General features: G+C 33.5%; 2 protein-coding genes across 2 annotated transcripts in view; one reads left to right on the top strand and one right to left on the bottom strand.

Annotated features, from left to right (window-relative positions):
• The window catches only part of Git (ARF GTPase-activating protein GIT1), a 497,129-nt gene that overhangs the window by 426,432 nt on the left and 54,445 nt on the right, over positions 1–16,252 (bottom strand). The window lies entirely within an intron of this gene.
• The window catches only part of LOC148952192 (DNA polymerase epsilon catalytic subunit A-like), a 54,084-nt gene continuing 50,718 nt past the window's right edge, over positions 12,887–16,252 (top strand). The window contains exon 1 of the mRNA XM_089089149.1: positions 12,887–13,010. Within this exon, the coding sequence (XP_088945275.1) occupies positions 12,931–13,010 (80 nt within the window). The 5' untranslated portion in view covers positions 12,887–12,930. The remainder of the gene's footprint in view (positions 13,011–16,252) is intronic.

Raw genomic sequence — 16,252 nt, 5'->3', positions numbered from 1 at the left:
CATTCATGAAATTATGAAAAAATTGTAAGTAAGTAACAAACTCTTTCTTGAATTCACCTCTTGTATACACAATACAGAAATTTCATTAGTGAAATTATGAAAATTTGTAAGTAAATAACAATCTCTTTCTTGAAATTCACTTCTTTGATACACAATACGGAAATTTCTTCAAGAAGTTATGAAAAAAATTGTAAGTAAGTAACCAACTCTTTTTTAAAGTCACCTCTTGGATACACAATGCAGAAATTCCGTTCAAGAAATCATGAAAAAATTGTAAGTAAGTAACAAACTGTTTTTTGAATTCGCCTCTTGGATACACAATACAGAAATTTCATTCAAGAAATAGTGAAAAAATTGTAAGTAAGTAATAAACTCTTTCTTGAATTTTCCTCTTGGATACACAATACACAAATCACATTCAAGAAACTATGAAAAAATTGTAAGTAAAAACTTCATACAATTCAACGAATAACATTCAAAATAAAATTTGAAACATCAACAGAATGTAACAGTGACAAGGTAAGCCACGACACAAAACTACAATAAGGATATAGTCCTAAGGATAAGAGATGAACAGGATTCTTTTTAGAGTTAGAGACATATTAAGGGGGGAGGAATTTATCAAAATTCAGTCAGACACAGATACTAATGCCAGGCTCACAAGGGGTGTAATAGAGTCTAAAATAGATTGAACATAATAGACACTTTGAAACATGTCCTTTTGTTCAAGGAGTTGAGGGAGGAAATATTCCAGTGAAACCTTCTCCTTTAACTGGAGACTATGACATTTGTGAGCGATACATGGGGCCAAGAAGCTATAGTCAAAACTAGATTCATATTCGTCTGCAATCACCAAGATATACCTCCCAACCATTACTGTCACAAGAAGAACATACAGGTCTTAAATGAGGGGATGTTAGGCTAAGAAAGTTTTTATTCAAAGATATTAATAAGGTGTAATATTCTATGTCTAATTATTAGAACAAAAAATGTTCCTTTACATCATGTTTTTGTTTCGTTTATTTGTTAGGGGTACACTTTCTTTAGACAATAGAATGCATTTTTTTCTTAACGTCATTACATTGATATTTTTTAAATAAGAAATAAATTTTGGAATGTGTGAGCTGGTTATTATTTTTTTATTCAAATAGAACAGAATATTTTGTGTGTGCTAGTTCGTTTGTAATCAGCAGTATGAGAGTCAATTCAAAATGAATAAATCAGAAAAAATTAAAAAAAAAACTTGTTAAGTCTTGCTACTTTGAATTTTTTTCAAAGCAGAGAGACATCACTCTGAATAACTGGAGTTTCGAATATTTTATTAGGTCACAATGAAAATCAGTTCATAATGAATAAAGCGGGAACTGTCAAAACTACATGTCAAAGCTGTTACCAGTGTAAAAATAGTTTTGTAATAGACAATGAAATTGCAAGTAAAATAAAAATGACAGTAGCATATAAAATTGCCAAGAAAATTAAAGACTATTCTACTACAAGCAAAGCACAGGTGAACGTTAAGAGTCAAGATAAAACAAGATGTATTATTTTTGGAACGGATTTTAAAGCATTCAAATTTCTTATGATGATATCAATAACATGTAGTATTGTACGTGCCATTATTTCAATAAAAATATTTCATTGAATTACTCTGCTATGTTTCCAACATTTTTAGAGATATGCCAGCAACTCCATCATTTAGAATATGTATTCAAAAATCAGAGATGCAAGAGGAATTTTCAGACAGAGAGACACTACTACCAGGCGATCTTCAGATATTTCATTTTTTGCTAAAGCAAGCGCTGCCATCTGTTTCAAATAAGGTATAGATTGCAGCACAACTGATTTTTCCATTCACCCGGGGACCTGCATCCAACCAACACTAACCCCCCTGTTGTAAAATAGCTAAATTCAATGTTGGTTCAATTAGGTTAACTTAGCGTGGCGCGCCACGCTAAGTGAAACGCTAAGTCAAAGAACTGCATTCACGTTAGGTCCTAATATGAATGCAGTTATTTGAAAAAAGGATGGTATTGTAGGTTGGCTGCAGGTACCCGGGTGAAGGAAAAAATCAGTTTTTCTGCCATCTATACCTTGATTGAAGTAGTTGGCAGCACTTTGTTTAGTAAAAAAAATGAAATAACTGAAGTGCGCCAGGTAGTAGTGTCTTTCTGTCTGAAAATTCTTCCTGCATCTCTGATTTTTGAATACATATTCTAGATGATGGAGTTGCTGGCATATCTCTAAAAATGTTGAAAAAATAGCAGAGTAATTCAGTGAAATATTTTTATTGAAATAGTGGCACATACAATACTACATGTTATTGATACCATAATAAAAACATTGAATGCTTTAAATCCGCTCCAAAAATAAAACATCTTGTTTTATCTTGACTCTTAACGTTCACTGGTGCTTTCCTTTTAGTTGAATTGTCTTTAATTTTCTTGAAAATATTATATGCTAATGCTATTTTTATTTTACTTGCGATTTCATTGTCTATTACAACACTATTTTTACACAGGTAACAGTTTTTACATGTAGACAGGATTTAGAGGATTTTCGTCCCGCTTTATTCATTTTGAACTGATTCTCATTGTTACCGAATAAAATATTTCAAACTCCAGTTATTCAGACTCTTGTGTCTCTGCTTTGAAAAAAAGTCCAAAGTAACAAGATTTCATAAGGTTTTTTTAAATTTTTTTCTGCTTTGTTCATTTTGAATTGACTCTCATACTGCTGATTACAAACAAACAAGAACACACAAAAAATATTCTGTTCTAGTAAAAAAAAATGATCAGTATACACATTCCAAAGTTTATTTCTTATTTCAAAAATATCAATTTAATGGCATTAAGAGAAAAATGCGTTCCATTGTCTAAGAAAAAGTGTGCCCCTAACAAATAAACGAAACAACAAAGTGATGTAAAGGAAAATTTTCTATTCCAATAATGAGACATAGAATATTACACCTTATTAATATCTCATTGTTGGGAGGTTTAATTAATAATGGTCGGAAATTTTGTAAAGGAAAATTTTTTATTCCAACAATGACACTTAGAATATTACACCTTATTAATATCTTATTGTTGGAAGGTTTAATTAACAATGGTTGGAAGGTATATTTTGGTGATTGCAGACCAATATCAATCTAGTTTTGAGTATAGCTTCTTGACCCCATGTATCGCTCACAAATGTAATAGTCTCCAGTTAAAGGAGAATTTTTCACTGGAATGTCCCCTCCATCAACTCCTTGAACAAAAGGACATGTTTAAAAGTGTCTATTATGTTCCATCTATTTTAGACTCTGTTATACCACTTGTGAGCCTGGCAGTAGTTTCTGTGTCTGACTGAATTTTGATAAATTTCCCTAACTCTATACTCTAAAAAGAATCCTGTTCATCTCTCTTTCTTAGGGCTATATCATTGTTGTAGTGTTGTGTCGTGGCTTACCTTGTCACTGTTACATTCTGTTGATGTTTCAAAGTTTATTTTGAAATTTATTCGTTGAATTGTATCATGTTTTACTTACAATTTTTCCATAGTTTCTTGAATATAGTTTCTGTATTGTGTATCCAAGAGGCAAATTCAAGAAAGAGTTTGTTACTTATTAAAATTTTTTCATAATTTCTTGAATGAAATTTCTGTATTGTGTATCCAGGAGGCAAATTCAAGAAAGAGTTTGTTACTTACTTACAATTTTTTCATAATTTCTTGAATGAAATTTCCATATTGTGTATCTAAGAGGTGAAATCAAGAAAGAGTTTGTTACTTACTTACAATTTCTTAATAATTTCTTGAATGAAATTTCTGTATTGTGTATCCATGAGGAATTCAAGAAACAGTCTGTGACATACGTGCAATTTTGTCACTATTCATTTATTGAAATTTCTGTATTATGTATCAAATTGGCGAAATTAGGAAAAATATCGTTGTTTGCTAACATTTTTTTTCATAATTGCTTTAATGAAATTTAATTTTTGTGCATTCAAGAGTTAATTCAAGAAAGAGTATATTACTTACTTAGAATTTTTTCATAGTTTTTTTAATGAAATGTCTGTATTGTGTATCCAAGAGGTGAATTCAAGAAAGAATTTGTTACTTTAGAATTTTTTCATAATTTCTTGAATGAAATGTCTGTATTGTGTATCCAAGAGGTGAATTCAAGAAAGAATTTGTTACTTACTTACAATTGTTTCGTACTTTCTTGAATGAAATGTCTGTATTATGTATCCAATAGGTGAAATCAACAAGGAGTTTGTTTCTTACTTACAATTTTTTCATAATTTCTTGAATGAGAATTCCGTATAGTGTATCAAAGAGGTTATATCAATAAAGAGTTTGTTACTTACTTACAATTTTTTCATAATATCTTTAATGAAATTTCCGTATTGTGTATCCAAGAGGTGAATTCAAGAAAGAGATCGTTACTTACTTACAATTTTTTCATAATTTTATGAATGAATAGAACTATTCTAAAGAATAAAGACGGGTTAAGCTTAAATATATTTATTGCTTAAACATATTAAAAGGAATTATTTTTTTGAAAAAACGCATATTTACATAAAACTAATACTTAAAGTTTTCTGTTAAACATCCAAAATCGAGGATCCCATGATACAGAATAGTTTTTACCGTGTCATATGCACTTATAGCGATCAGGTATTTCTCTAGGTAACCACTGCGCGAAGAACCTAACCTCGTTTTCAGGACGGTGCTAAGTCCCTTCAATTTAGGACACTTAAATTCTTCTAGATTGAAAAGTGGAATCCTAGGACCACACTTCTGAATTAAAACTTTATCTGTAGGTACGTTACCCTTTACGTATAGTGCTTCAACCCCGAAAAAGCTGCAAATTTCACTCACCTCTTCCTGGACGTTTCTCAGTTCTCGACCACTTTTATTATATGATGTAATCACTCTATCGTAGAATCCTAGTCTTTTTTTACGGTGTTATTTAGTACTCCACAAGATTTTATCATACTCAAACATATTATAATTCACTATCCAATGATCAAAGTCAATTGCTTCGAGTTTCATAGACAGTAATAAAATCTCGCATTCAAATATAACACCACAAGATGATTTTTTCTAACCGATAAATTCCGTATCATATACTGCTATCATCCTGGAAGCTATTAATGTAGTATTTAAGTAGAGAAGTGCTTCATCAAACTTTTATACGTTTGCTCAAGGTTAAAAGGACTTATGGCTAGGGGGATGAGTCCTAAAACCATCTGAATTCATTGTGGGGTGGAGTCATAAAACCCGTCGAATTCATTTTGGGGAGGAGTCATAAAACTCTCGGTATCTAAGAGTTTGTTACTTACTTACAATTTTTCATAATTTCTTAAAGGAATTTTCTGTAATGTGTGTCGAAGAGGTGAATTCAAGCAAGAGTATTTTACTTACTTACAATTTTTTCATAATTTCTTGAATGAAATTTTCGTATTGTGCATCCAAGAGGTGAATTCATGAAAGAGTTTGTTTCTTACTTACAATTTTTTCATAATTTCTTGAATGAAATTTCGGTATTATGTATCCAAGTAGCGAATTCAAGAAAGAGTATGTTACTTACTTACAATTTTCTAATAATTTGTTGAATGAAATTTCCGTATTGTGTATCCAAGAGGTGAATTCAAGAAAGAGTTTGTTACTTACTTACAATTTTTTCATAATTTATTGAAGGAAATATCTGTATTTTGTATCAAAGAGGTGATTTCAAGAAAGATTTTGCTACTTACTTACAATTTTTTCATAATTTCTTGAATGAAATGTCTGTATTGTGTATCCAGGAGGTTAATTCAAGAAGGGGTTTGTTACTTACTTACAATTTTTTCACAATTTCTTGAAGGAAATTTCTGAATTGTGTATCCAAGAGGTGACTTCAAGAAGGAGTTTGTTGCTTACTTACAATTTTTTCATAGTTCCCTGAACTAAATTTCTATATAGTGTATCCAAGAGACGAATTCGAGAAAGAGTTTGTTACTTACTTACAATTTTGTCATAATTTCTTGAATGAAATTTCTGTATTGTGTATCCGGGTGGCGAATTCAAGAAAGAGTTTGTTACTTACTTATAATTTTTTTATAATTTCTTGAATGAGAATTCCATATGGTGTATCAAAGAGGTAATATCAAAAAAGAGTTTGTTCCTTACTTACAATTTTTTCATAATATCTTGAATGAAATTTCCGTATTGCGTATCAAAGAGGTAAATTCAGGAAAGACACTGTTACTTACTTTCAATTTTTTACTAATTTTTTAAACGATTAGAAATATACTAAAGAATAAAGACGGGTTAAGATTCAAGATATTTATCGTTTATCCTTATTAAAAAGGATTTTTTTTGAAAAAAAGCACATTTAGATAAAACTAATAATTAAAGTTCACAGATAAACATCCACAAACGAGGATCCCATGATACAGAATTGTGTATCGAATAGGCGAATTCAAGAAAGTTTGTTACTTACTTACAATTTTTTCATAATTTCTTGAATGAAATTTCTGTATTGTGTATTGAAGAGGTAAATTCAAGAAAGAGTTTGCTACTTACTTACAATTTTTTCAAAATTTCTTGAATAAAATTTCCGTATTGTGGATCCAAGAGGTGAATTGAAGAAAGAGTATGTTACTTACTTACAATTTTTTCATAATTTCTTGAATGAAATTTCTGTATTGTGTATCCTAGAGGCGATTTCAAGAAAGTGTTTTTTACGATTTTATTAAAAATCAAATATTATTAATAATATCAGATTACTTTAAAAGTGGATGTTCCCGCTTCTGAAAACTAAAAACTCTCTGTCTGTGCGTAAGGACGGGTGTTTGCTGTCTGTGGAGATTTTTGAGAAAAATTCAGCTCATATCTCTCAGACTTTAGTAAAAGTTATTTTGCCCTATCTCATTTTCTAATATATTCCCCTATGAGCTTGCTAGTAGTAGCATCTATATTTTTGAAAATTCCTTTTCTTATATCTCGAACTTTTTAATAGATATTATAAACGTTTAACGTTCTAGCATACCCTAAAAAATAATGATCACGTAACAAAGTAATGTATAATATATTTTTAATGTAATAATGATATGTAGAATATTAATATAAAAATATGTTTTCCCACATTATTATACATTATTAACATCATTGAAAAACTTTCTTTGATATCGCCTGTCTTCTTTTGACTTTCCGTTGAATTCTAATTCCCGAAAGCTCACGATAGTATTTAACACTGGGTAACATTTCACCACAGGCACTAGCAAGAAGATGCCCCTCTTTATCAGCTATTAATTTATGTTGGCATTCTATTTGAGCGCAATCATCTCTGGAGATCTCAATCTTGCATATCCACCATCATAAGAGTTGAATTGTTTTGTTACTCCAAAGAAATTTAATTGCTTACTGTCATGACAATGCACGCATACGTTTTCGATAGTGCTACCACTTGTACTTGTTTCATAGTTCAAATAATTTTCCTTGTAAGCATTTAATGCTACAATAACACTATCACGTAAACACACTTTCTTAAAATACTCCATCTTCACTTTTTAAAGATAAGACCTATGTGTTTATCCTTCCACTGCGTAAAAACTACTGATTTAATATATGCAATAAACTAGGTAGTGTCGATAACCTGCCATAGAGTACCAGTGGAAAGCCGCATCGTGTTTATGAGTAAGCATAGAGTACGATTGGTACAGGCGCAAGTATATTTCATGTCATTTTAAGATACGTAAAAAAAGTTGAATAATTTTTAAGTTAAAAAAAAATTCAGTCCAAAAAAGTGCTACTGCAAACATTATTTTTCTAATAGTGAAAGTCACGACTAACATTTCTATATCATTCTCATTTTGAATTTGGAAATACTAAATGTGAATTTTTTATGTTTTATGTCATTCCCAAAAAAAGTCCAAAAGTCCAAAAAAAATCAGTCCAAAAAAAGTTCTACTACAAACATTATCTTTGTAGTAGGAAAAGTCTTGAGTAACATATTTATATCATTCCCATTTTGTATTTCGAGTATATTAAATTTGAATTTTTTATGTTTTAAGTATGTTTTGTGTCATTCTAAGACATGTAAAAAAAGTTGAAAAATTATCATGTTAAAAAAAGGGGGGGGAGCCCAAAAAGTCGGAGGCAGGGGGCCCCTTGGAGGTTGGGGAGAAGGGGCCCTTGGAGGTTGGGGTCCTTGGTGTTTAGGGTCACTGGTGGTTGCAGTGCTTGATGGTTCAAAGCCGTAATCATCCCACTAGTTGATTTCTAAGGAGTTCTGAAGATTGTTCTGAATCTCTTTATTAAAATTCTTTTCTTGGCATCTATATCTTTATTATTTTTAACTTTGAGCGTTCCCTAATGTTCAAAATTAGATAATGCAAGAGTTTCCAAGGGGATAGCCTTGACATGTGCCCTGGAAAGGTGCCAAGGAACGTAAAGTAAGCAAATAGCTTGGCAAGGAACGTAAAGTAAGCAAAATGGAACCTCAATAGAGAATGACCTTGATAAGGATCGATCAGCCTCAAGAGTTCCCTAGGGGATGACCTAGATAAAGTTCATTCAACTTGATACGCTTCAGCGGTTCCTATGGCCTCCATAGAAATGGAACTTCAATAGAGAACGACCTAGATAAGGTTTGTTCAATCTCAAGATTGCCCTCGGGGATGACCTAGATAAAGTTCATTCGACTTGATACACTTCAGCGGTCCCTTTGAGCTACTTACTCTCTTTGAAAAGGTGTATATGTCTCGTAGAAGTATTACCTATATGCAAGGGGCAACTTACTCTCTATGAAAAGATGTATATGTCTCGTAGAAGTATTACCTATATGTGGGGGGCTACTTACTCTCTTTGAAAAGGTGTAGAGCTTCATTCAACTTGATAGGCGTCAATGGTTCCTATAGGTCCATGCAAAATGGAACCTCAATAGAGAATGACCTAGATAAGGTTCGTTAGACCTCAAGAGCGCCGTAGGGGATGACCTAGATAAAATTCATTCAACTTGATACGCTTCAGTGGTTCCTATAGGTCCAGGCAAAATTAAATCTCAATAGAGAATTACCTAGATAAGGTTCGTTCAACCTCGAGAGTGCCCTAGAGGATGACCTAGATAAAGTTCATTCAACTTGATACGCGTCATTGGTTCCCATAGGTCCACGCAAAATGGAACATAGATTTCTTCTGTTATTTAATGTCATTTCTGTTCGTTTTGGGTTTCATTTGTTTATCGATGCTGATTTGCGGTAGTTTTTGGCTTGGTAGATTATTTGATTTTATTGTTGCTCATTTTTGTTTAATGGAGTTCTTTACTTTTCTTTGAAAAACTTATTCTGTGGAAAAAGTTTTTTCAATTCATATAATAAAACAGTCACGTAAAGCTAATATTTTGTTCATTTTGACTTCCATATATTTCATTAAGCGTTTACACCATCAATTAAGCATTGTCATTTAAGATGCCTGCGAGAAAATAGAACCAAGCTTCATTTTCCTTATCATGGTTGCAGCGGCAGCTGCAACCTAGGAAAGAGGGAACCACAGCCCATAGTAATCAAAAGTTGAAAAATGTTTTTTCAACAAAACGGTCTAGTGAGAAAAAATTATCATCTGACACTGAATCAGGAATGGTAAATATTGTTTCTGTTAATATTAGAAGTAAGAGTTTATTGCGAAAAGACATTTATGCTGATTTCGAAAAAGAACCTGAAACCTCTTGAAAATGGCGTCAAATCGAAATAAAAAGTTCACCACCTTTTGTAGGATAATTACAGTTCCCCACCTTGAACACCAAGGAAAATAACTTGTTGGCATGGGTAGCACTGATCTGTCTCCCTTTTTTTCTCTTTTTTTCCAGGGCTAGTGGTTTACCAGAACATCATAGAGAGATGCTTAATGGATCATTAGAAAGCTGTTTCTCACATCTACGTGCTTTTTATAAATTATACTATCTGCATGTGGCATATGGCACAAAAATTGGACATTTTGTGCCATTTCTCACGGGGGGGGGGCTAGCGGGCCACAAAAACATCGTATACAGATGAGTAATAGCTCACATTAAAGCTATTTCATATCTACGTTTTATTTATGAATTCCACCACTTGCAACTGCCAAATGGCACTATAAATGGCACCATTATAAAATGTAGTTTTATAGTAAAGCGATAAAAGAATATGGAAATATAATTAGTTGGTTTATTTGTACTAGTGATATTAATATATAATAAATAGGCTGTGAAGTAATAATTTTTGTCTGTTTTAAGTTTCAACTTCGCTCTTTACTTCCCTCGGAAAAACTTTGTTTTTTTTTAAATTAATATCTCTTAGCACACCAATGTGAACAATGCTTAATGCGGCCCTCAGACGGGCGACATAAGAAAACAAAGTCTGAAAAAGGCAGAAAAGCCTATTTAGCATAACAATTGGATATGCCAAGCTTGTTACGTCACTCGTCATGTTCACCCCATGAAGCCGCTCTGAAAGTCTATACCGGTAGAATCTTTAGACAATTTATATTATTTTAATGAATGAGAAACCATTTTTTTGTGTTTTTACTTGCCATAAAAGTTTTAATATGGATGAAGCTGAGTTGTTGTGGGTTGAACTCAGGACCGTATCCAGGATTTTTGTTCGGGATGGCTTTTACCGAGAAAGTTTAGTTCGGGGAGGAGGGAAGGGTTACCAAAACAATACCCTCCCATGAACTTTTTCTAACAATCTTCAGGAAGATTAGGGTATTTTTTTTAGACAAAGTTGCAAATAGGAGAAGCATTTCGAGGGGAGGGGGGTTCAACCTTGTAACTCCCCCTCTTCATACGGCCCTGGTGGTACTAGAAGGGAGTTAATTTTCACTTCTTCATTAGAAATAATGGAACAACTATTGTCAGTCTGTCTTCTGATGGCATAACCATATTCAGATTGAGAGGGAGTAATCAATCCAGACTTGGCCCAGCTAAAGATAGGAATGGGGCCGCAATAAGCGATCAGGAAAAAAACTAAAGAGAGATAGGCCGAACATTTTGAGAATTTGCTAAACCGAGATAGAGTTGCAGGAAAAGATATAGAGGAAAATGAAAAAGTTGTGATACCTTGGATGTGAAGGAAGATTTGTTTTGTGAGGAGGAATTAGCGACAGTACTTAAAGGATTAAAGAATAATAAGGCTCCAGGTACTGCTAGGGTGTTAAATGAGTTTCTTAAATATGGTTGCTCTGAGGTTAGAAATAAATTACTGAAGATTACGAATATGATTTTTGAAAAAGCGAAAGTACCTAACGATTTTAGGAAAACCTTAATTAAGCCACTTTATAAGAAAGATGATAAAAATGAGTGTGGTAATAATCGAGGCATTAGTCTGGTATCTGTAAGTAGTAAATTACTTAGTATGAGATACTTTTGTATATGATACTTTTTAGACTGAGAGATGCCATAGACAAAGTTTTAAGAGAAGAACAGTGTGGGTTTAGAAGAGGTAGAGGATGTGTCGACCAAATTTTCACTCTTAGGCTAATAATTGAGAAGTGCCTGAGTTTTCAAACACCTTTGGTCCTCAGTTTTATAGATTATGAGCAAGCGTTCGACTGTGTTGATAGAAGAGCTTTAGTAAAGGTTTTATCCTTGTATGGGATACCAGACAAATACATTAAGTTGATTAGTGCTATGTACGAGAATAACACTGCTCCGGTTAAGGTAGGTAATGAGGTTAGCAGCTGGTTTTGTATTAAACCAGGAGTTAAGCAGGGTTGTGTTCTATCCCCTTTATATGGATTATTTTGATGGACTTTGTCATAAGGAGCACAGGAAAGGCAATTGGAGACCACGGAATCAAATAGGAAGGAAAACTTTCCTGGACTTAGATTATGCTGATGATTTAAGCATCCAAGATAAAAGTTTGAGCAAAATGAATAAAGTTTTAGAGGTTTTGCGAGTTCAGGGCGCTAGAATAGGTTTGAAAATTAATGTTAAGAAGACTAAGTCACTAAGGCTAGGAATAAGTGAAGATGAAAAGGTGATTTTGGGTAATGAAAAGATTGATCAGGCGGGCAGCTTCACTTACCTTGGTAGTACTATTTGTAAAGATGGTGGGTGCAGTGAAGATATAAAAAGTAGAATATCCAAGGCGCAGGGTGTTTTTTCACAGTTAAAAAAACTTTGGAAGAATAGGAAGATAAGTCTGCAAACCGAGATTAGAATACTAGAAGCTACAGTGATGCCAGTGGTCAAATATGGCTCTGAAACATGGGTGCTCCGAAAAGCAAATGAAGATTTGCTAGGTGCTTTCCAGAGAAATTGCTTAAGGATTGTTATGGGCACCCGGCTGACTGACCGTATTTCAAACAATAGGCTATACGAAAAATGTGGTTCAATACCGCTTTCTAGGGCTATAATGACAGAAAGGTTGAGGTGCCTAGAGCACGTTGTAAGGATGAAGGATGACAGATTGCCGAAGATTGTTCTTTTCGGCCAACCGTCTAGGGCTAAACGGAAAGCAGGTCTTCCTCGTTTGGGTTGGGAGGACGTCATAAAGAAAGGTTTAAATGAAATGGGAACTTCGTTGGCGGGTGTAAAAAGGAAGGCTTTGAATAGATTGGGATGGAAAAGGAGCATGCGCAGCTGTGTTGGCCTCAGGCGGCTTGGTGCTGTGGTAAGTTGTTAGTAGTAGTAGTAGTATTTGAATACTTGGTACTTATACTTAAATACTTTTTTGGAGTACTTGACCAACCACTGTGTTTAAAGTTTGTTAATTCCGTTTGACGAGAGACGTGGTGATTAACAGCAGCCATTAAACCTCACGATCCTTTTCAACTTCAATTTGGCTAAGCGGAAACTTTTACAGACAAATGATACCCAAAAGAACGGAGTAGGGAATTTTTATTTTTTAAGTTTCGGTTTTGGCAGAAAATTAGAAAGAGGCGCCAAGTGGGCTGGGACTTGCAATTTCGAAAATTTGAAGAATAATGCCTGTGAATACTGGTCGCTTCCGTGCTGATAAAAACGAAAACATCACAAATGAAGCTGAAAAGAACTCATCTTCAAGGTTAAAATTGTGTTATTTTTGTTGCAAGGCGATTTAAAAGGAGCATGATATTAGAGATAGGTTAGGCTAATGCAGAATCTATTTAACCTATGCTAATGTGAGAGGTTAGCCTAGGAGGGAAGGCTGGTAAATGTTTCAAAGTTCATATTATTGTCTTACGAACAAAGTGAACATACCACCTGATGCCTTTTTTATGCTCTTTACAAATATAATAATCACTTCAATTGCAAATTCAAATTTACCCACCCCATCTGGTAAAGTTCTACCAAATCATATTATTGAGTTAGGACTAAAGTGAATACACCATTCGATGCCTTTTTTTATGCTGATTATGAATATAATAATCATTTCTATTGGAAATGAATTTCAGACCCCCCCCCCACCTATATATGCCAATTCAGGGTTAGGTTAGGTATATATAGGGGGGGGGCTGAAATTCATTTCTGATAGAAATGATTATTATATTTGTAATCAGCATATAAAAAGGCATCAAATTGTGTAGGCCCCTATTCACTTTATTCCTAACTCAATAATATGATTTGGTAGAACTTTACCCCCATCCCCCTAATGTGCAAATATAAAGGGTAAGACACCCAGTAGTCAGACACTTTAATCACTTTGAAAACTTTTTGACATTTAAACTACTCTAATCACTGTATTATACCACCTAGAAACTTAATTTTTGTATAAAAAAATTTCTGAAGAATTTCTGAACAAGTAGGTTACTAATTCAAATAGTTTCACTTGTACAGCACTTCCTATTTTTGAATTTACTAACAAGTGACAATTCTGCCTAAACTTGGACATACAAATGGCTCATTGTAAATTGGTTATTAAAATAGTATAAACGATTCTGTCCAAGAATAGGCAGGTGGCCGACTACTGGGTGTCTTACCCTACCCTGAATTGGGTAAATTTTTGGCAGTTCATATTATTGACTTAGAAATAAGGTGAACATACCACTTGATGCCTTTTATTATGCTCTTTAGGCCTATGAATATAAATCATTTCTATCAGAAATTCAGATTTACCCATCCCCACCCCCTGGTACTTATGCATTATATCTAGCACACCTCTATATACTGTATTAGAAAACACTAAAGCAAACCAGTCAATCAGGTATTTGCAATAGAGAAATGGAATGCAATGCATAGTTTCTCATTGTGTTTACAATATTTAAACTAGGCCTATTGTTTTTTGGGGTTTAGGGGGGAGAAAGGTACCTAGGTTGGTAAATTTTTCTTTATTCATATTATTGACTGGTAAATTTCTACCAAATCATATTATTGACTTATGCATAAAGTGAATATACCACTTGATGCCTTTTTTTATGCTGATTACAAATCATTTCTATCAGAAATGAATTTCAGCCCCCCCTTTTTTATGCCAATTCAGGGTATATATTTCTACAACCTAACCTAACCCTGAATTGGCATATATAGGGTGGGGGCTGAAATTCATTTCCAATAGAAACGATTATTATAGCCTATTCATAATTAGTATAAAAAAGGCATCAAATGGTGTATTCACTTTATTCCTAACTCAATAATATGATTTTGTAGAAATTTACCTATTGACTTACAAATAAAGTAAACATACCACTCAATGCCTTTTTTTATGCTCTTTCCAAATATAATAATCATTTTTGTCAGAAATGAATTTTACCCCACACCCCTATATAGTCTATACCAATTCAGGGTAGCCCATATATTTGCACATTAGGAGGGTGGGGTAAGTTTTATTTCTGATGTAAATGAGAGGTAAGTTTAAACTTTCCCCTCTCCCCCCCCCCCTATTGTGCAATTTTATACCCTGATTTGTTATCTAACGGGGGGGGGGGGGTAAAATTCATTTCCAACAAAAATGGTTATTATATTTTGAAAGAGCATAAAAAAAGGCATCAAGTGGTATGTTTACTTTATTTGTAAGTCAATATTATGAATAACAAAAAAATTAGCCCTAGGTTAGGTTAGGTTACAGATTAGGGGGGTGCAGGTGGACAAATTTGAATTTCTGATAGAAGCAATTATTATATTTGTAAAGAGCATTAACAAAGGCATTGAGTAGTATGTTCACTCACTTTATCTGTAAGTCAATAACATGAACTGTCAAAAATTCACCCTGAATTGTAACCACACAAAGAAGTTATCAACACTAGTTAAGCTATTGAAAAGTGGTTAAAACATATCACTAGTTTATAAATAAGTTGTTCAAGAGTAACATATTCCAAAAATACTTATTTATAATAATTAAAACCTCATTTATTAGGCAACTCAAATATAAAACATTTTCCTACCATTTCAAGTTTTCAAATGCTGTCAAAAAGAATAGCACTGAATTTTGCTGTTCAAAACTTTGCTGTCAACAATTCATGGTTTATTCCAATCCAGGGTAAATATTTGCACAGTAGGGGGGTGGGGGTGTGTAAATTTTAATTGGCAATAGAAGCAATTATTATATTTGTAAAGAGCATAAAAAAAGCATAAGTGGTAAGTTCACTTTATTTGTAAGTCAATAATATGAACTGCAAAAAATTTACCACAAGGCTAATCTATACAGGGATTGCAGTGAATTTACCTTAATTTGCACTTTGGAACAATTAAGGTCCATACAGAATCTGTTATGCTCCAGGTCAATGATGGCAAAATGCCATCACTGTATTAGGGCCCAGTGATATGCCATAAGAGAGGTCTGCAGGAGAGATGCAATTTAAGCCCAAAGCAGTATCAGCCTCCTAGCAAGACACTCATTATGATGAAGTTGGCATCAGTTGGTAGTTGAGTGGGATGGACAGTCCCACTCATATTTCCATGGCTTGTCATTCTATTCCTTGTCTAGTCTGTACTTGAAGGATGCAGCTGTGGGTACAGTTGCTGTTTCAGCTTGAAGGCTATTCTAATCATTGACAACACACTTGGAGAAGAAGTGTTGCTGCATTTATGTATTGACAGAATGTTTTGCAGCTTTTATGAGTGTCCTCTTGTATGGTGCTGACTTGAATGTTTGGTAAAAAGAGGGTTATTTGGTTGTGTGTTATACTTGTAGGTCAGCATCATGTCACAGCAGCAGCATCTGAAGACAAGTGTTGGCAGCTGCATGCATTCCAGTCTCTTGTTGTATAGGAGATCTCGTATGCCAGCTATTCACTTCATGGCCTGCCTCTGAACTCCCTCAATTAGACTGGTATCATTCTTATAGGACGGGGAGGTGAGACATGTACCAAAATCCAAAACAGGCCTAAC

This window comes from Artemia sp. Qi Xiang Cuo, chromosome 5 (genome assembly GCF_049724085.1).
Source record: "Artemia sp. Qi Xiang Cuo chromosome 5, ASM4972408v1, whole genome shotgun sequence".
Lineage (NCBI taxonomy): Eukaryota > Metazoa > Arthropoda > Branchiopoda > Anostraca > Artemiidae > Artemia > Artemia sp. Qi Xiang Cuo.
Note: the sequence above shows the minus strand (reverse complement) of the source record. Positions and strands in the feature narration are given on the sequence as shown.